Source organism: Dasypus novemcinctus, chromosome 18 (assembly GCF_030445035.2).
Source record: "Dasypus novemcinctus isolate mDasNov1 chromosome 18, mDasNov1.1.hap2, whole genome shotgun sequence".
In the NCBI taxonomy this organism is placed as follows: domain Eukaryota; kingdom Metazoa; phylum Chordata; class Mammalia; order Cingulata; family Dasypodidae; genus Dasypus; species Dasypus novemcinctus.
In genome coordinates this window covers 54,644,867-54,664,469 of record NC_080690.1, presented here as the reverse complement: position 1 = coordinate 54,664,469, position 19,603 = coordinate 54,644,867, and the positions used below count along the sequence as shown (strand labels likewise).

The 19,603-nt window shown below is 57.6% G+C and overlaps 2 protein-coding genes across 2 annotated transcripts; one reads left to right on the top strand and one right to left on the bottom strand.

Annotated features, from left to right (window-relative positions):
- The first annotated feature begins 1,812 nt into the window (after window positions 1–1,812).
- Window positions 1,813–14,437, top strand: ATP4A (ATPase H+/K+ transporting subunit alpha). Its single transcript, XM_004483294.3, has 22 exons — window positions 1,813–1,824; window positions 1,914–2,054; window positions 2,160–2,219; window positions 2,693–2,896; window positions 4,067–4,180; window positions 4,397–4,649; window positions 4,910–5,178; window positions 5,772–5,970; window positions 6,300–6,409; window positions 6,490–6,624; window positions 7,166–7,358; window positions 7,998–8,173; window positions 9,268–9,404; window positions 9,490–9,640; window positions 9,730–9,898; window positions 9,991–10,145; window positions 11,239–11,362; window positions 11,791–11,936; window positions 12,986–13,119; window positions 13,476–13,577; window positions 13,666–13,757; window positions 14,000–14,437. The coding sequence occupies exons 1-22, from the start codon at window positions 1,813–1,815 to the stop codon at window positions 14,026–14,028; spliced, it is 3,105 nt and encodes a 1,034-aa protein (XP_004483351.1). The 3' UTR covers window positions 14,029–14,437.
- Window positions 14,438–17,612: 3,175 nt separating this feature from the next.
- On the bottom strand, window positions 17,613–19,440 carry TMEM147 (transmembrane protein 147). Its single transcript, XM_004483292.5, has 7 exons — window positions 19,220–19,440; window positions 19,078–19,147; window positions 18,543–18,602; window positions 18,328–18,464; window positions 18,112–18,196; window positions 17,900–18,021; window positions 17,613–17,815 (listed from the first exon to the last, which is right to left on the bottom strand). The coding sequence occupies exons 1-7, from the start codon at window positions 19,294–19,296 to the stop codon at window positions 17,692–17,694; spliced, it is 675 nt and encodes a 224-aa protein (XP_004483349.1). The 5' UTR covers window positions 19,297–19,440; the 3' UTR covers window positions 17,613–17,691.
- Between the last annotated feature and the right edge of the window lie 163 nt (window positions 19,441–19,603).

Here is a 19,603-nt window from a genome sequence, read left to right as displayed (position 1 = left end):
AAGAAAACCAACTCTCTGTCTTCCTCTTAGTGGGCAAGGCAGACAGCTAACCAACCAAAACAAAAGACAATGTCGGGGAGCAGATGTAGCTCAAGTGGTTGCTTCCCATGTATGAGGTCCTGTGTTCAATCCCTGGTACCTCATTAAAAAAAAAGACAATGTCAAGTTGGGATAAGTGGGATGAAGAAGGCAGGGTCAGGGGATGGAACATGTTGGATTACATTATTATAGGGAGACTACTCATACAGGGTGGCATTTGAGCTAAGACCTGAAGGAGGTAAAATGAGCCAGGCTGATATCTGGGGAAGAGGGTACCAGGCTAGAAGGAGCTTTAAGTGCAAAGGCCCCAAAGTATAAATGACCTTGGCCAGTACAAAATGTAGCAAGAAGGCTGGTGCCAGTGGAACTGTTGTAGAGACTGAGGTGGGACAGCAATCTGGGGCCAGATCTTGCAGGGTCCTGGAAACCCCAGGAATGATTATGGAGTTGATCCTCAAGCTGCTTTTACATATGCGGCTTGGAGGGATGGAGCTGACCCAGTGAGCGAGTGCATCCCCTGCCAGGGCGGTCGGCACAGCCTGGCCCCACTGCCTCCTCTCGAGGGGTTTCCTGGAGCAGGCTGGGAGTGGCTAACTGGGTCCCATGGGGAGGTGCTCAGCCGCCCAACAGCTTTGACTTTCCCAGGTGACCTGCCTCAGAGGAGAAGGGCATCGCCGAGGCAATTATCTTATCAGAGATACCCACACCTGCCCCTGCAGGCGCCCACCCCATGAGGCCAGCCCAGCCTCACTGCTGCCCGCAGAGGTCCCTGCCCAGGGGACTTGGAGGGGAGTCCCAAACCACAAGCCCCACACCAAATCCGAGGCAGGACCGTCGGACACATCCCCTCCCACTCTGCACCTCCACTTCCCCTGCATGGGGTGGGGGTAGGGGGTAGTCGAGAGCTGTGCTGTCTGTGCCTGGGTGTGCAGGGTCCCTCTGGGACCCTACTCTGTGGGCCTCGGTTTCCCCTTCTGCACTACGGGAATGATGGTGCCACCTTCTCCGGCGCTTGCTAGAAGGACCGGTAGGGCCCTATGTCAGGCACCCCCTTGGCATGGCTGCTATAAAAGCCAGGCTCTGTGGCCAGACGTGGGCTAGCATTCTGTCCCTGACACTTGGTCATTGCAACCTTAGGCAGTCTTTCCCCTCTCCTTGCCTCGGTTTCCTCATCTCTACAATGGGTGCTAATAGGATATAACTTTACAGAGCTTTTAAAGAACTGATGAAACAAGTTGGATAAAGCATGCAGGGCAGAGCCCAGGTGGCAAGAAGCACTCAGAAAATGCAGCCTGCTGTGAGTGTCCTCCAGGTGACAGGGCATGTGCCCTGTGGCTTGAGAGCGGATACCCTGCTGCCAGCCCACCTGGCTCTAGCTTGGGGACCATGGACAACTGACTTAACCCCTCTGTGCCTCCTCTGTAAAGTTTCTCCACCTGGAAAGGGGAGAAGAACCGAGCCCACCACTAAGGGTTGTTGGGAGGCTAAAGAAGGCTGTGCCCGAAGCCCTTAGCCCTTTTGGTTGTTGAGACTATGGATTCCCAGTACCCACCAGTTCTACAAGGTGAGGGTAAGCCCCCTGGGATCTGTGCAGGTTGGGGCAGCCCAGGAGGGAATGTGGCAACCACCTAGGCCTGGAGGTCACCCCAAGGAACCCCGTGATCAGCTGTAATCAGGCCGGTCCTGCTCCACCCCCACCTGCCCTGGGTATATCAGGGCTGGGCCAGACCCTGGTCTCTGTCTGGGCGAAGGAGGGCAGCAGCGCCAGGCACCATGGGGAAGGCAGTGAGTGGGGCCCGGGGCTCGGGGCTCCGAGGTTGGGGGCAGGGGTCCCAGTGGGATCTGATGCCTCCTCACCTCCACTCCACCCCCAGGAGAATTACGAGCTGTACTCAGTGGAGCTGGGTCCCGGCCCTGGTGGGGACATGGCAGCCAAGATGAGCAAGAAGAAGGCGGGCGGTGGCGGGGGCAAGAAGAAGGAGAAGCTGGAGAACATGAAGAAGGAGATGGAGATCGTGAGCATGGAGGAGGAGGGGTGGGGGTCAGGGGGTGCTGGGCAAGGGGTAGGGGTGGGATGCTGGTGAGAGCCAGAGAGTGAATGCCCTGCCCCCACCAAACAGAATGACCACCAGCTGTCAGTGGCGGAGCTGGAGCAGAAGTATAAGACCAGCTCGACCAAGGTGAGCTGGGGCAGGAGGCAGGGTGTGAAGAGAGGGGACTGGGAAGAGAGGGGGAGAGAGAGCAACACACAGAGAGGGGGGGTGAGTGTCTAGATAGAGAGGCAGAGAGACAGGAGACGAGCGACTAGGGAGAAAGCATTCTCGAGAAAGAGTCAAACACAGCGAGAACGTAAAAAGGGAATGACAAGATAGAGAAAGTCAGATAAGGGAGAGAGAACCAGCAGCAGAGACAACTGCAAGAGACAGAGAGGACGATGAGGGAGAAGACAGAGCCAGGGAGACAGAAAGACAAGGTGAGAAGGAGGAGGGGGAGGAGCAGAGGGATTAGAGCTGGAGAGAAAAGAAGGTGAAGGAGACAGGCAGAGGCGGGAAGAGAGAGAGAGGGAAAGAAGGGGAGACAGGCAGAGAAGAGGAAAAGAGGTGAGAAGGAGCCCTTCTAGTGCCCAGGATGACCCATCCCCACTGCCCCCCAGGGTCTGTCGGCCAGCCTGGCAGCCGAGCTGCTGCTGCGGGACGGGCCCAATGCGCTGAGGCCGCCAAAGGGTACCCCGGAGTATGTCAAGTTTGCACGGCAGCTGGCGGGTGGCCTGCAATGCCTCATGTGGGTGGCTGCTGCCATCTGCCTCATTGCCTTTGCCATCCAGGCCAGTGAGGGTGACCTCACCACCGATGACAATGTGAGTGGTGGGCATGGGGGGTAGACATGGGACCCAGAGACCTGGGGGATGGGGGTCTCAGGACATGGGGGACATAGGGTGGGGATGTAGAAACAAGGAGATGCAGTCACAGGATATGGGACAAGGGTGATGGAGGACTTTGGGGTATGGGACAGGTCACAAGGAACATAGGAGCCTTTGCGAATGCATCTCAGATATGGGGGGCATTGGATAGGGACATAAAAACATAGAAATTGAATACTTAAGATGTAAACTTGGGAAACAGAGGAAATGGGACCCACCAAGGACATGAGGGACCTTGGGACTCACACACGGGACATAAAGACATGAGGATACAAGGGACACGAGATTCAGAACCCAGGACCTGGAGAGATAGAAGATATTAGACATGGAAGCACAGTCATAGAGGATATGGAGATGTGGGACAAGGTGTCATTGGACATATAGCAGTGGTCAGACAGAGGACATGGGGTCCTAGGGACACATTGTGACATTGGGCAGGGGATTGAAAAGTCATAGGACAAGTGGCATGGAGACATTGATGGGGACTCAGGGATATGGAGACATGGGGAGATATTGGACAGAGGGATTTGGACTCAGGGATCCTGATCATGGGGACACAGAATGTGAAGCATGAGGTATAGAGCATGCAAACACATGGAAATGAGGCCACGCGGACTCAGGAACTACTGGGGACACAGAAGATGGCCCACAGATTATACTAGTATGAAACGTAGGACAGAGGGAATTCAGGACATGGGAACTTGTGGAGACACAGGACAGTGGATATGGGGAAAGCAAGACTTGGGGGACACAGGAAAAGGGAACACAAGACCAAGGTACATGGCATGGGGCACAAGTCACAGGACCTGGGACATGGCACATGGGAGCTGTAGGAATCAGGGGCTAGAGGACATGGGATTTGGGGATATAGGGACAAAATACACTGTCTACAGGGCAGTAGAATATGGGTATGAAGAACATTGGAAGTGTGGAGGCAGAGTGGTCAGCTGAGCCACCACATCCCAGGTGTGAGGCTTCCCAGGAGACTGCAGAGACCCAGAGATGACTCTTGAGAACACCAGGGGGTCAAGGAGCAGGCAGGTGGCCTCAAGCAGGGTGATTCCCACCCTGACATGTAACCCCAGCCCCATTTCCTTCTCCCCACAGCTGTACCTGGCCTTGGCCCTCATTGCCGTGGTCGTGGTCACTGGCTGCTTCGGCTACTATCAGGAATTCAAGAGCACCAACATCATTGCCAGCTTCAAGAACCTCGTGCCCCAGGTTGGTCCCCCAGCCCCTGGCCACTTCTGATTCCAGAGACTCGAGCACCTCTCAAGGCCCCCCGCCCATCAGACCTGCCCTGACCTTCCTCCATGGCCCCTGTCTCTCCCCATGGCCCTGTCCTTTCCCATTTTTCCCCTCCGCATGTCCCCATTATGCTCAGCAACCTCTGCCCCCAGCCTCTGCCCACCTCACCTTGGTGTCCCCGCCCCACAGCAAGCCACTGTGATCCGAGATGGGGACAAGTTTCAGATCAATGCAGACCAGCTGGTGGTGGGTGACCTGGTGGAGATGAAAGGCGGGGACCGAGTACCAGCCGACATTCGCATCCTGGCAGCCCAGGGTTGCAAGGTGGACAATTCCTCACTGACTGGAGAGTCTGAGCCGCAGACCCGCTCGCCTGAGTGCACTCACGAAAGCCCCCTGGAGACCCGCAACATCGCCTTCTTCTCCACAATGTGCCTGGAGGGTCTGTGAGGCCCCTGCCTGTCTGCCCAGCTGGCCACTCTGCCTGCACGCCTCCCAATACCAAACCACGCTACCTCCATGGGCCCCTCTTCTGCTGCCCCCTGAGACACAGTGCCTCCCCCTCTACACGACGGCCCCCTCTTCAGGTCACACCGTCTCCCCACCTCCCCCCGTTGCCACCCTCTTCCCGGGCCATGCTGCTTGCACTGCCTTCCACTACTGCCCTCCCCAGCCCTGAGTCACCCTCTTGGCCCCCCGCAGGCACAGCCCAGGGGCTGGTGGTGAACACGGGTGACCGCACCATCATCGGGCGCATTGCCTCGCTGGCATCGGGAGTGGAAAACGAGAAGACGCCCATTGCCATTGAGATCGAGCACTTCGTAGACATCATCGCGGGGCTGGCCATCCTCTTTGGGGCCACGTTTTTCGTGGTGGCCATGTGCATCGGCTACACCTTCCTGCGGGCCATGGTCTTCTTCATGGCCATCGTGGTGGCCTATGTGCCCGAGGGGCTGCTGGCCACCGTCACGGTGAGATATGGAGGCAGACGAGGGGGGCAGGGAGCTGAGGTCTGTCCATCTGCTCATCCAGTCATGCAGGCTTCCACCCATCCCTCTCTGCCTATCTATCCATTCACCTCCCCACTCACCCACCCACTCTCCCATCCATCCATCCTCCCACCCACCCTCTCCTTCCATTCAGTAAGCAGTCACAGCCTGTGCCACACACTGAGGACTCAGAGAGGAATAAGCAGGGGCCCTGACTGGAAGCTTGAGGTCTGGTGTGGTGGCCAGCATGAGCCCAGGCCTCCTACAGCCAAACACCAGAACCAGAGGAGACTCTGGGAATGCTCGTTTTCTCATTTTAATTGCACTAATAAGAGAACTTAAAAGACCAGAGCTGCAGTAGCTCAGAAGGGGCCTGGCTACTCTTGTCTGGGCAGACTGGGGAAGACGTCCCAAGTAGAAAAGACTAGGAGGCAAAAAAAAAAAAGCTTGGTTTGTCTCCGAGGAACGCTGCTCACGCAGTCCAGTGGCTGAGTCCTGGCACTCCAGGAGAGCGGAGGGAAGCCAGTGGGAGACGGGACTGGTGGGGATGCCTGGGTTTCTCACCCCTTCCCCAGGTCTGCCTGTCCCTGACGGCCAAGAGGCTGGCCAGCAAGAACTGCGTGGTCAAGAACCTGGAGGCAGTGGAGACGCTGGGCTCCACGTCGGTGATCTGCTCTGACAAGACCGGGACCCTCACTCAGAACCGCATGACTGTGTCCCACCTGTGGTTCGACAACCACATCCACACGGCCGACACCACGGAAGACCAGTCAGGTGTGGGGGTGGGAGGGCAGGAGCTGTGTCTGGTGTGTGGTGACCTAGAAAGGAGCTCGGGAGGGCTTGGCATTGATGGTGAGAGCGCACCACCACAAATCTCGGGAGGAAGCTGGGTCCTGGGTCCACGGAGGGGGCTCGGAGTCGGCTCTCACAGGAGACTCCACATCGGGTCTGGAGAAAAGTTTCCATCCCCGGGCATGAAGAGAGGGTGGGCCCGGAGATCTGGGGAGGCGTCCCAGTCCGGGATCTAGGGGGAGGGGCTCGATCCGGGTCTGGGGCCTGCGCGGAAGCCCCTCGTGGCCCTAGCGTGGACGCCTGGCCTCCAGGACAGACGTTTGACCAGTCCTCGGAGACGTGGCGGGCGCTGTGCCGCGTGCTCACCCTGTGCAATCGCGCCGCATTCAAGTCGGGCCAGGACGCGGTGCCCGTGCCCAAGGTGAGAGCCGGGGGCGCTCCGGGGGATCCCGAGAGCCGGGCGCGGCCCGGGGCGCTGCTGACACCTGCTCCCGCTCCCAGCGCATCGTGATCGGGGACGCATCCGAGACGGCGCTGCTCAAGTTCTCGGAGCTGACGCTGGGCAACGCCATGGGCTACCGCGAGCGCTTCCCCAAGGTCTGCGAGATCCCCTTCAACTCCACCAACAAGTTCCAGGTGCGCCCCTCGCCGCGGCCGGCCCCGCCCCCGGCCCCGGCCCGCCCCCGGCCCGCCCCCGGCAGAGCCCCGCCCACAGCAGCCCACCCACACGCGGGGGGCGAGCTTTGCCCTCAGTCCCGACCTCTCCCCACCCAACCCACCCACGTCCCCCGGCCCCCCACGGCCTAATCCCACCTTTGGCCAGGCCACGCCCACAGCCCCGCCTCACCCCCAGCCCTTTCGCCCGGGGCCCTCACTCCGCCCGCGCTCAGCTCGCAGGCCCTCCCTGGGCAGGTGCTTACGGGCCAGGTCCCGCCCCCGCCCGACTCCGGGCCGAATCCCGCCAGCCGCCAAGGCTGTAGCTCCGCCCCGAGCCCCTCCCTAACCTCAGCTTCTCGCAAGGGCCGCCCAGCACGCACGCCCCCCTCCAGGCCACACCCTCAGCCTCTGCCCGGCCCAGCCCGGGGCTGCGTCCTCGCCCCGCCCAAGCCCCGCCCCCTCGTGGCCCCGCCCCCTCCTCGTGGCCTCGCCCACAGCACCGCCCCCTCCCCCACCACAGCTGTCCATCCACACCCTGGAGGACCCGCGGGACCCGCGGCACGTGCTGGTGATGAAGGGCGCCCCCGAGCGCGTGCTGGAGCGCTGTAGCTCCATCCTCATCAAGGGCCAGGAGCTGCCGCTGGACGAGCAGTGGCGTGAGGCCTTCCAGACGGCCTACCTCAGCCTGGGAGGCCTGGGCGAACGCGTGCTGGGTGAGACCCCTGGGGGGTAACCGCGTGCGAGGAGGAGCTAGCTAGGCCCCGCCCGGCCTTCCGGTCCTGATCCTGACCTTTCCCATCCCTGGCTGATAGCCGACCACCCCGTTCCACGCACTATCCTCAGTCCCACCTTCCCCTTCTGATATGGTCTGTGATCCCTTGGTTTTTCCCAGCTTATGACCTGCCCTTTTTTTGAGCACCACCTTTCAGAGTCCTCATCTTGACCCTTTGACATCCCCCCTTCCCTGACTCAACTCAAGACTTTCTCTAATCCCTGTCCTGGCTCCTGATCTCCCCCAATTTTATTCTGGTCCCTTAAACTTTCCTACTCCCTGCCTTGACCCTGGAAGGCACAGACCTGTGGTCTAATTCTGGATCATTCACTTGTTGTGTGACATCTGGCAAAAAAGGCCCCCTCTGTAAGCCTCAGTTTCCCAGTCTGTGAGATGGGGCTGCTGACAGCCTTGCAGGATGGTTGCCAGGATGAATTCAGATAATGTGAATGAAGAGTCCAGCACAGGACGGGGCATCCATAGGCACCTGGTGCAAGGTGCTGGCTTTCTTACTCATCTCCTGGCCCCCCTGGGGAAGGGGCCTCGGGGACTCCTTTCTGACTTCCCTGTTTCTTGCCAGGCTTCTGCCAGCTCTACCTGAGTGAGAAGGACTACCCACCGGGCTATGCCTTCGACGTGGAGGACATGAACTTCCCATCTAGTGGCCTCTGCTTCGCTGGACTCGTATCCATGATAGATCCGCCCCGGGCCACCGTGCCAGATGCTGTGCTCAAGTGCCGCACGGCAGGCATCCGGGTATGCCGCCAGAAAGAGGCCCTGGGTGGGGACAGAGGAAGGCAGCATTTGGTGATGAGGAGCCCTGTGACAGAAACCTACCTCAAACTGGCTCGGACCCATATTGGCTCGGAAACGGAAACGTTCTGGTGCATGAAGCTTCTGGTATAGCTGCACCCAGGAGCTTGGTGTCATTAGGAATTTGCTTTTCTCCATGTCTCAGCTCTGCTTTTCTCTCTGCTGGCTTTATTCTCAAGCAGTTCTTCCTTTGTGGGGGGGCAAAGATGACCCCCAACATACACACTCCAATTTACATCCACCTGTTAGGCCACCCTACAGCAAAAAGAGTGCCCCTTCGCAACAGCTCCAGATTGGCTGACAGGTCTATCCCTGAACCAATCACTGTGGCTGGGGAAGGAATACTTTGACCAGGTCTGGGTTCACTTGCCCAGTCTTGGCCAGGGACCTCACTTCAACCAGTGGCCTGAGGGAGAGGGCTGGTTTCCCAAAGACAAATCAAGGGTGGAGGGAACAAATGCAGAACAAGCATCGCCTGTCTTCCCCTGGGCCCTTGGGCCCCATGAGATGTGAGCCCTGCCACCTTGCAAAGCCCACCCCTTAGCCCTCTACCCCTTGCTCACTCCCATCCAGTCAGGCTGGCCTCTTGCTGGTCTTTTCATGGTCAGGCACATTCTCACCTGAGGGTCTTTCCTTTGCAGGAACACTCTTTCCCCAGGTTTCCCCATGGCCAACTCCCTCACCATTTTCAGATCCTTTGCTCAAATGTCACCTTCCCTGGACATGCTTAAAATTGAACCACCACTTCCTTCACTCTGCATTTGCCATCCCCTTTACTAAGCTTTATTTTTCTCCACTTATCACTTATATATACTTCATTTCTTTATTATGTTTGTTTTCTGTCTCTCCACTAGAATGTCAGCTCCCCAAGGACAGGGATTGTTGTCTGTTTTGTCCTTGCTATGTCCCTGGCACATAATAGGAGGTCACAGTTAGTTGAATAAATGACTATTAGCAGAGGAGGACCTCTTACCAGGGAGGACAGGGAGACTGGGCTGAACTGAAGTGATCAAGGATCTCCTGGTCCCCCCGCACAGGTGATCATGGTGACAGGTGACCACCCCATCACGGCCAAGGCCATTGCCGCTAGCGTGGGCATCATCTCGGAAGGCAGTGAGACTGTGGAGGACATCGCTGCCCGCCTCCGGGTGCCCGTGGACCAGGTTAATCGGAAGTAAGCTTCCTCAGCCCTCCCCATGGCCCTTCCCGCACCCTATGCAGATGAGACCCCAGCGGGACCCTCCCACTGCCCTCCCCAGGGACGCCCGTGCCTGCGTGATCAATGGCATGCAGCTGAAGGACATGGACCCGGCAGAGCTGGTCGAGGTGCTGCGCACCCACCCTGAGATGGTGTTTGCCCGCACCAGTCCCCAGCAGAAGCTGGTGATCGTGGAGAGCTGCCAGCGGCTGGTGCGTCCCTGCCGCTGAGGACAGGCGGGGGGGGTGCCCTGGGCCGGCCGCTCGCTGAGCACCCACCCACCAGCACCCACTCCCTGCAGGGTGCAATCGTGGCTGTGACGGGGGACGGCGTGAATGACTCCCCAGCCCTGAAGAAAGCAGACATCGGTGTGGCCATGGGCATCGCCGGCTCGGATGCTGCCAAAAATGCGGCCGACATGATCCTGCTGGATGACAACTTTGCCTCCATTGTCACGGGCGTGGAGCAGGGTCCGGGCAGGGCTGGGGAGGGGGTGGGCAGCACGGACACAGGAGGTAGCAGGCTGGGGGGTGAGGCTGAGGTGCCTGCCGTACCCCTACAGGCCGGCTGATCTTTGACAATCTGAAGAAGTCCATTGCCTACACTCTGACCAAGAACATCCCCGAGCTGACGCCCTACCTCATCTACATCACCGTCAGCGTGCCTCTGCCCCTTGGCTGCATCACCATCCTCTTCATAGAACTCTGCACCGACATCGTGAGTCCATGCCCCGAGCCCTCCACCCAGTGCCCGTGGACATGGCCACAGGCAGGCACGGCGGACAGAGATCACCACGGACACATTTGGGCACAGAATGATATAGACATGGCCTGTGGGTACACCAAGGCATAGTCAGACAAGGACACACAGTGGGGCAGGCAGGTGGGCATGGACAGACCTACAGACATGGACATACAGAAGGGCATGGGCAGAACCGTGGACCCACAGGGACTCACAGATATGGACACCTAGACAGACAGACATGGCTATCTGGCCAAACTTGGATCACAGACAGACATCCCTAAATAGACGTAGATAGATAAAAACCTTCAGACCCCAAAGCAGACAGAAAAGAGCCACAGGTACAGCCACGAATACATCCAGAGGCACAGCCACAATGACAGATACTTCAACCACACATAAATGGGGCTTCCAGTGGGCCAGGCACATATTCATTTGTCCTCATAACCACACTACAAGATGGATTTTATTATTATCATCCCTACTAGACAAGTTGAGTGACTTGCCCCAGGGCACAGAGCTAGGAAGTGGCCTGGAGAAGACAGCTGGACCAAGCCCAGGCAAGCAAGTGCCAGACGCTGCACTCTTAAATGGACTGGAGGGTGAAGTGGGGACACAGGGATACTGAGACCTTGAGAGTAGAAAAAAAAGTTGTAGAGACATGGACAAAGACACACACAGTGGCAGAGACACAGGCACAGAGATTGAGACTGGAGACAAGAAGGAAGAAATAAAGAGAATAAGGGACAGAGAGTGACAGGGAAACAGGCCAAGACTGGAGTGCCCCAGAGACAAAAACACAGGCTGAGAGAGACATGGCAGACACAAAGGCAGACCTTCTGATGAAGATGGACACCAGGACAGATGGGGACACAGATGTGACCTGGACACGCTGACACTTCTGACAGGGGCCAGCCCAAACATAGGCTGTCCAGGCAGGCATGGTCGTGTGGTCACTGCAGGTCCTGCCTCCTGACCACCGTCCTCTTTTTGCCCACGTGGGGACTCCAGGGTGAAGGGGACAGGGTCCAGGTAAACCCTCAGTCCAGTTCCCTCTGCCCTTGGCCAGTTCCCGTCCGTGTCCTTGGCCTACGAGAAGGCGGAGAGTGACATCATGCACCTGCGTCCACGGAACCCAAAGCGTGACCGATTGGTCAACGAGCCCCTGGCCGCCTACTCCTACTTCCAGATCGGTGAGTGCCATGGGGCCACTCGCCTGCCTGGGGCCTCTGAAATGGGCTCTGACTTGTCCGGAACTTGCTGTCTGCCATTGAACCCCGGGTCTCTGCCATTCTCTGTGATCCTGTCTGTCTATGATGGTCTCTCCAGTCCCCCTGTGTCCCGCTCTGCCCTCATTCTCCGTGACCCAGTCTCCATGACTTGCCTCTTTCTTCCTTTTGGGGTTCTCTGACTGGCTGTTTCTCTCTGTCCCTGACTCTGTCTCTTTGTGCTTCTGTCTCGAGGTCCTGGTCTCCATCTGTCTCTTTTCTCTCTGAGTGTCCATCTCTCTATGTGTCCCTGAGCCTCTCTGACTCCCTGTCTCCCTGTCCTTCCATGTCCCTTTCTCTCTCCATGTGACCCCATCTCTGTGTCCTTGCCCTCTCCATGTCCACCCCCCCAGGTGCCATGCAATCATTTGCTGGCTTCACCGACTACTTCACGGCCATGGCCCAGGAGGGCTGGTTCCCCCTTCTGTGCGTGGGGCTGCGACCACAGTGGGAGGACCACCACCTACAAGACCTGCAGGACAGCTATGGCCAGGAGTGGGTGAGCCCCTGCCCGCCCTGTGCCAGGACTCTCCATCCCGATACCTACCTTGTCTGTGGCACATGCTCACTCCTCTGACACCCAGACTCTGCCATGAGAGAGGCCTTGTGCTCTGCCTGCTCTATCTCCAAGCTCCTGCTTCTGACAGCCCAGCGCAAGTGGGTCCTCTCCCAGCACTGACAGTAACACATCGCCTCCGACGTGGGACTGGGCCCCTATTTGATTATTTTCCCTATGGCATCACCCCCACAGAGTATAGTGTATGTGACAGACTTGGTTGACGGTTTGGAGCCTGGAGAGGCTCCATCTGGGCAGCAGATGGGATTTGTCTGTCTTGTAGAGTTACACACCAGGATGTTCCCATTAAACACTTGCTGTAGTGGTTAAGAGTGCAGACCTTGGAGCCCAACTGTCGGGGATTCGTGGCCTGGCATTGCCCCTCAAAGCTGTGTGACCCTGGGAAAGTTGTTTTGCCTCTCTGTGCCTCAGTTTTCTCACCTATAAAGTGGGGGAGAATACTGAGGTCTCCTTCTGTGGGTTTGCAGTGTGCTTCCCAGACCAGCAGAGTCAGCACTGCCTGAGAACTTGCACCAAATGTAAATTCTTTGGCCCCCCCTAGACCTCTGGGGTCATAAACTCTGGGGTTGCAGCCTGGGAGTGTTTGAGTGAGCCTTTCAGGGGATTCTGATGCATGCTGACTCATTTTTGCCAACTGCCTGGTCCCTGGAGTCACTGGACTATGCAAACCCAGCCTCCAGATTCCGGTTCCCTTTTCCCAGGCCCCTCCTTTCAGGTGCCCTGGAAGTTCTACATTCCTCCTTTCAGTGTGAAAGCAAGCTAGCCCACCTGCCTACCCTTGTCCAAGATCAGCTAGACTAAGGTTCTGTCTCACGCTCTAGGGTCCCCCACTCCCACGCCCTACCTCTGACCTCTGGTGTGAGGGAAAGAGCCTATTTAGGGGTTCAAGGCCCAAGGCCCCAGGCATCCCTCTGGCTATGGAGGTCCCCCAGCCCCGCTCAGGTGGCTTTTGTCCCCTCCTGGCTCCACAGACGTTCGGGCAGCGCTTGTACCAGCAGTACACCTGCTACACCGTGTTCTTCATCAGCATCGAGATGTGCCAGATCGCTGATGTCCTCATCCGCAAGACACGCCGCCTCTCTGCCTTCCAGCAGGGCTTCTTCAGGTGTCCCCAGCCGGCCCCGGGCCTTGCCCTGCCTGCCAACCCATGGCCCCAACCCCATCAGACCCTGACCAGGGCTGGCTGAGGCTGGCAAATCCTGGCACTGGATGTGCCTGTGCTGGGGGCTCATGGTCTGAAACACTTCCCTGTCGACTGGCAAATAGCTCCTGCCCTGTCCCTCAACTGACCCCTCCCTGTTCCAACTAATGGGGCAAGGCGGTGTTAAATATTTAGGACACCCTCCTGCCCCGAGGGCATCCGACCTACTTTGACCCAGCACCTTTCCACCTGGTGTCCCACTTCTGATGGCCTATCTCCATGCCAGGCCCCCAATCTGAATCTCACCCACCCACCGGCAGGAACAAGATCCTGGTGATTGCCATCGTGTTCCAGGTCTGCATTGGCTGCTTCCTGTGCTACTGCCCCGGGATGCCCAACATCTTCAACTTCATGCCCATTCGGTGAGGGGTGGTGAGGCGCAGGCAGGGGAGTGGGGCATGGGATGCAGACCTGGGGACGTCTTCACTGCCATCCTGCCTGTGCCTTCAGGTACCAGTGGTGGCTGGTCCCCCTGCCCTATGGTGTCCTCATCTTCGTCTATGATGAGCTGCGGAAACTTGGAGTTCGCTGTTGTCCAGGGAGTGAGGATGGGAACTGGGGTCTGGGGGTGGGGGAATGAAACCCTCTCAGAGCAGCTGCCCTAACCTTTCATCCTTAACATCTCATCTCCAAGCCCTTGACCCTCCAGATCAGATTGCTACTGGTCCGTAACATCTGAGGCTGTGGTCTGGGTCCTAACCTTGACTTTCCACATCTGCCCCCAGCACCCCCAACCCCTTGGCCTGCAACTCCAGCACTGATTTTCTTTCCTCCTCTCTCCTAGGCTGGTGGGACCAGGAACTCTACTATTAGAGGGACCACTGCCTTCAAGCCATTGCTGCTTCTACCACAGCCAGATGGAGGCAGAGCCCGTGGGACCCCTGGGGAGAGCCACCAAAACATGTGAACAACCAGGAGTCCTAGCTCCACTGGCCTGCAGCCTGGCTCCTTAACCTAGGAGGGACCCTAGCCACTCCCCTTTCCCATCCTCAGGGGGCTCCCCACCTGGTGAAGCAGCCCCTTGGCTCGGCCCTCTCAGCTGGCTGAAGGCAGTCCCCACCTTAGGTGGTGGTGGGGTTCGGGGCGGGGGGAGCCAGCAGCTCACAGGGAAGTGTGCCTGTCCTCAGTATTCCAGGCCAGGCAAGAGGGCTGCCTGGGGCTCTTGGTCAAAAGCACACCCATGTTCTGCACGAGAATAATAAACAGCTCACCTTGAGTGTGCTTTTACTCAGTGCCAGGAGTGTTCCTGTGTTTTCCATTAGCCCACTTGATCTCCCACAATCCTATAAGGTAGGGGCTATTTGTTCAGAGCTCTATCTCCAGTGCTTAGAACACAGCCTGGTACATACTGGTACCTGGTAAATGTTGGTTGGGGGAACGAATCCCCATTTCTTTGCCCAGGGTTACAGCTTTTAAAAAGCAGAGCCAGGTGTGACTGCAACTGGCCCCAGAGCAGGTGCTGTAACACTGTGATCTCTGTTCTCAGTGCTCCTTCACCCTCCAAGGGAGAACCTCAACGCAACCATCTTACATCCAGCAGCACCTACCTGCCCCATCACAGCCGTCTACTCTGATGCCACTCACTTATTCCCTTTGCCCTCCAACTCCTGGAGGCTAAAGTCACAGGTTCCATCCTGCCCCCACCTCACCCTTCCAGGCTGGAACCCCCCGCCCCCCCATCCCTTCTCCCCTATCTTAATGTGCCACTTCTTTTTCCAGTCACCTTTGCTTGCCTCTCTTCCCCAAACCTTTCTTTACTATCAAAGTTCTCTGACTGGGGCCTGGGCTTCTCCTCCCTCTTAGCTGCCACCCTCCCACCCCTAAAGCCCCAGTTCTGGGTGCTGGTGATGCTCACGGCTGCCTCCAGCCACGCCCAGCAGGTCTGAGGGAGACTGAGGCCAGGAGGCTAGGGCCGGATGAAGGTGGGACAGGGGAAGAGCAGAGAGTCAGCACTGAGAGGTGGGAGTGATGGGTTTTTATGTTGCCAGCAGGTGGAGGGAAGGGCATCATTCCCAAACCTGCCCTCTTTCCCTGCCCCAATTTCAGTGACGGCTCCACTGTCCCATCAGTGGTTCATTCACTGAGGCTGGGAAAATGTGGTGAGCCCTCAGGGAGCCCCCAACTTGTGTTAACCTCGACTCCTTCACTTTTGCTCCATCCTCGCCTGCAATGTCTCCACTGACCTCCCCTCCTCCCCACTGGCGAAATAAAAAACACACAGCCCTCCCCCCGTCACCACTCCCTCTCCATGCTGTCTGCCTTAAGTCAGTCAAAACCCTAACCTGCCTTCTCTAGGTGCAGTTTATCTGTGAGTCCCCGCCCACTGAAGGGTGAGGACTCAATGTCTTACTGATGTGGCGCAATCAAAAAGCCTTAATCATTATTTAATCAAGTAAAAGTAAAACCTCTGAATCCAGTACACTCTAATATGCCCAGAGGAAAAGACCAGTTTACAAACATAATCCAGTATCTATTTTTGGAATTCATCAATATCAAATTGCTGTATTGCCTGTCTGCTCTCCTCCCTGCCCTACTTTAGTCCAGCCCTGGTTTCCTGGCCTTGGTTTCCGTTGCTGGTGCATAGCCACAGAACAGCAACGGAACTCTTCCTAGAGCCAAACTGACTGTCCTTGCCTGCCTATAACTCTCCATGGTTCCCTAGTGCTCCCACTCAACTCGTTAGAGCAGCCTTCTGTGATCCCGCCCCTGCCAACTTCTGCAGTTTCATGAGCCCCCTGAACTCCAGTTCCAACCAGTTTTTACATTTCCCTGGAAAGGTCAGACCCATTCTTTGATCCTGAGGCCTTTACACACCTTGACACCTGCTTTTCTCCTCTTTATCCCATGAACTCATCCTTCAGGCCTCAGCACACACATCCTGTCCTCCAGGAAGACTACCCTACCCCCAAGCTGGGTCAGGGACCCCCCCCCCTGGACCCCACAGCCATGTGTTTCCCCCTCTCAACCCTGGTCATTGTGGCCTGGGTTCCCCCCACCTCAGCCCTGACCACTCTGGTCTGTCATTATCTGGAGACACGTCGGTCTCCCTGAGACCTACTGGAATCTGGAATTACCTCACAGACAGCTGGTGACCAGCAGGGAGCCTGGATGAGAGTTCCTGAGCAGTAATAGTTGCTAAACTAAGTCATTTCTGCAAACTTTTACTTGTTCCAATCTGATTCCAGGGTTAGGTGGGCATGGGAGGGACATGCGAGGGAAACTGACCCTGTTCTCTATCCATCGGGTGACCCATGTAGACTGGGGGAGGGTCCTCTCTACTCCCTTTCCACCTCAGATTTTAGATCGTTCACTACAGCCCCCAAGACATACCTGTGGGCTGTCCCGACTAAGAGGGAAGAGAAGGGGGTGGGGCTAGAAGATGGCTACCCCATCTGAGCGTAAATGATCCCCCTGGGAACACCAAAACTGTCATAGCTCATAGCAGAGTTGAATAGGGCTGTCCTTGTGCCCTCCTGGCCAAGAGTTCAGTATCATGGCAGGACATCAACAGCCTGGGAAGGGGAGGGAGCAACTGCCCCATCCTGCCCTGGGGCAGGGGGTGTCCCTGGAAGCACCAGGGCTGGGAAACAGCTTCCTGGGTGGGTGGGATTTACAAGGTGAGACTAAGTATGACATTTAATGTCCTGCTTCTGACGCCTGAGAGAGGGAGAGAAAAGGGACAGGGAGTTGGCCCAGCTGGACAAAGGGGCCTTGGCTAAGGAAGGGCTGAGGGAAAGGGAGGGTGGTGTACAGAACATGGGCTCAATTGCTCTGAATTTGGCTGTCTCTGTCCTCTGGCCTTACGCCAGGAACCCAACCTGAAGACTGCAAAACTGAGTCAAAGCACTGAGGGGGCCAGTGTCACAAAAGGCTGCCTCCCCACTCCCTGGTGCCCTATGTTCTAACTTGAATGATGTTAAGAATTTGCCTAGATCAGAGAATTCAAGGCCAAAACCAAGGGTCAGGTGGTTGGACAGTCCCTTGCATGATGGGAGCCATGAATGTCTGTAGGCAGGGGAGGGTGACCTAGTTAGACTGGGGTTTCAAACAGATCCCTTGATGGTAGAGTGGATCAGAGTGGGCAGACTGGGGTCAGGAGTAAGGAGGTGACCAGCCAGGACAGGGCCCAAAGTGAAGCTGTGAAGAGGGGAAAGTCCCCAAGAGGCCTTCATTGGGCATTTGGCTTCCTCTACCACCCATTCCCTGACGGCCCTCGCCTCTGACACCGTTCTGAGATGATCTAGCCCTCAGTGTATCCTGGGAAAAGAGAGCTGGAGGAAATGCTCCAGGAACACAGGACAAGTCAGTGGTTGACTAACCTCCCAGTTCACCTGCCTGGCTCCAAAGCTGAAGTGAGGACAGGAACCCAGTCCAAAGAGAGAAATGGAGGCAAAAACAACTTTCCAAATACTATTTACTTCACTGAATCCTGAAGGGAGATGGAGAACAGGAAGGTCAATTCCTGAGACACCAAGCCTAGGAGTGCACGTTGACAACGGCAACATACAGAGCCAGGGTGCTGAGGGCCAGCAGTCCTGTCACCACCGCTCGGGCCAGCAGTGCTGTCCAGCTGCCCAGGGAGCACAGGTGGACGAGGGTCCTGTGGGAAAACACCATGATGAGGGAAGGGGAAAGAGATAACCCACCTCCATTTAGACCCTCCTTCTCACCCCACCCAGCTCACTCCATGACGAAGGCCTTATAGACGCTAAGGAACATCAGCAGGAGGACTGCCGGCCGGAAGGTGTGGTAGAGGTCGTAGCGTGTTATCATCCAGACTTGGGCAGCTGCCACGATGTAATGGACCTGCGGGGAGGCAGGAAGTCAGGGCCAGGCCTTGGGGAGGAGTATGACCACCAGCAAAAAGGCGGGGCATGGGGGGCCATTGTGGCCTACCAGACTGATGTTGGAGTCAATGCTCATTTGGATGTACTTCCAGTCAAACTCGATGCCCCGGGCTCCGACCCAGAGGGGGATACAGCTGAGGAGGGCAGAGAGAGGGCTTCTCCGGTATCCCGCAACCCTTATCACTCTGAATCCAAGCCCCCGCTCTGTAGAGCAGGACCCATGGGTCCAGTCTCAGATGTCTGGGCTCCAGACTGCTGCACGTACCGGGACATAATGAGTTCAGCGGTAGCCCAGCCCAGGGCAGCCACCATGATCTTGTACTCCCCCTTGCCGGCGTTTCGGGACATGACGAGGTTCAGGCCTATCAGGTCGGCCACATCTACAGTGGCCTTCATGAACTCCTGCGAATTGAGGCTTGAGTAGGTACTGGGTCAAGGGGCCTCACTCCTGGGCTCCCTCCCCTTCCCTGGCCCACTCACACCAATGAAGTCATAGATGCCACCTTCCCAGGTGGGAAAGAAGGTGGCCAGGAACAGCATCTTAGAAGAGAACAGAGAGAGGTCACCTGAAGGTTAGAGGGTTAAGTTACATTGTATTTGGGGGGGGGATCTAGGGACAGTGAAAAAGGGGCACCCAATGGTAGCAAGAATCTGGGGCTGCTGGGAGCTAGGGGGCAGGAGAGGGGTGATCACAGGGGTTTCGGTCAGGTCAGCAGGTACCTGCCGGGACTAGCTGCCTGGGCAGTGTTAGCCCGGAGTGGCGCCATGGGGTTTATTAAGCGCTCTTGTGCCACAAAACTTTTTTCCATACAACTTAAGTTTTTCCCTTGTTACTGAGAGTGCTATGCAAAAGCTGCTTCATGTTCTATTCTTTCAAAAACGCTTCCTCTAAGGAATTCTGGAGTGATCTCCCTGCGGAGTTCCGGGGGCAGTCCCACCCTGGGGACTTAATGCGGGGCTGTCCCTGGGCCTGGGGAGCCTGTGCGCCGACACGTGGGGTCCCGGAGGCTCTCACCTTGCACAGCTGCACGAAGAGGTAGGTGACCCCGGCCTGGACGCATTTCCAGAAGGCGTTGTACTCAGACCTGAAGGAGCAGGTGGTGAGGGGTGGGCCCGGGCCCCGCGCCCTCTCCGCCCCGCGCCTGCCCCGCACTCACAGGCCGCTGCACTTGTACGTGATGAAGTAGGGGAAGTAGGCGAGGGCGAAGCAGTTCCCGAAGTGGAAGAGCGTCATGACGCTGGCCGCCCAGTCCCGCCGGCGCGGGGGTCTCGAGGCGGCGTCTCCGAGCGCGGGCCCCCGCCGCCACCCTCTATCCCGGGAGCCGGGGCCTGGAGCCCACCTGCCTCCGCCGCGACCCGCGCGCGGCCTTCTGGGAGCCGTAGTCCGGCCCGCGGCGTCGGCGCGCGGTGACGTCACGAGGGGCTAGGCGGCGCTCCTATCGCGGGCGCTGCTGCGGCGAGCGCCCCTCCCGGGTCCCGACAGCCCGCGCGCCAGGCCCGGGCACTTTTGGGGATTTCCAGCACCGCTATGGTCCTCGTTT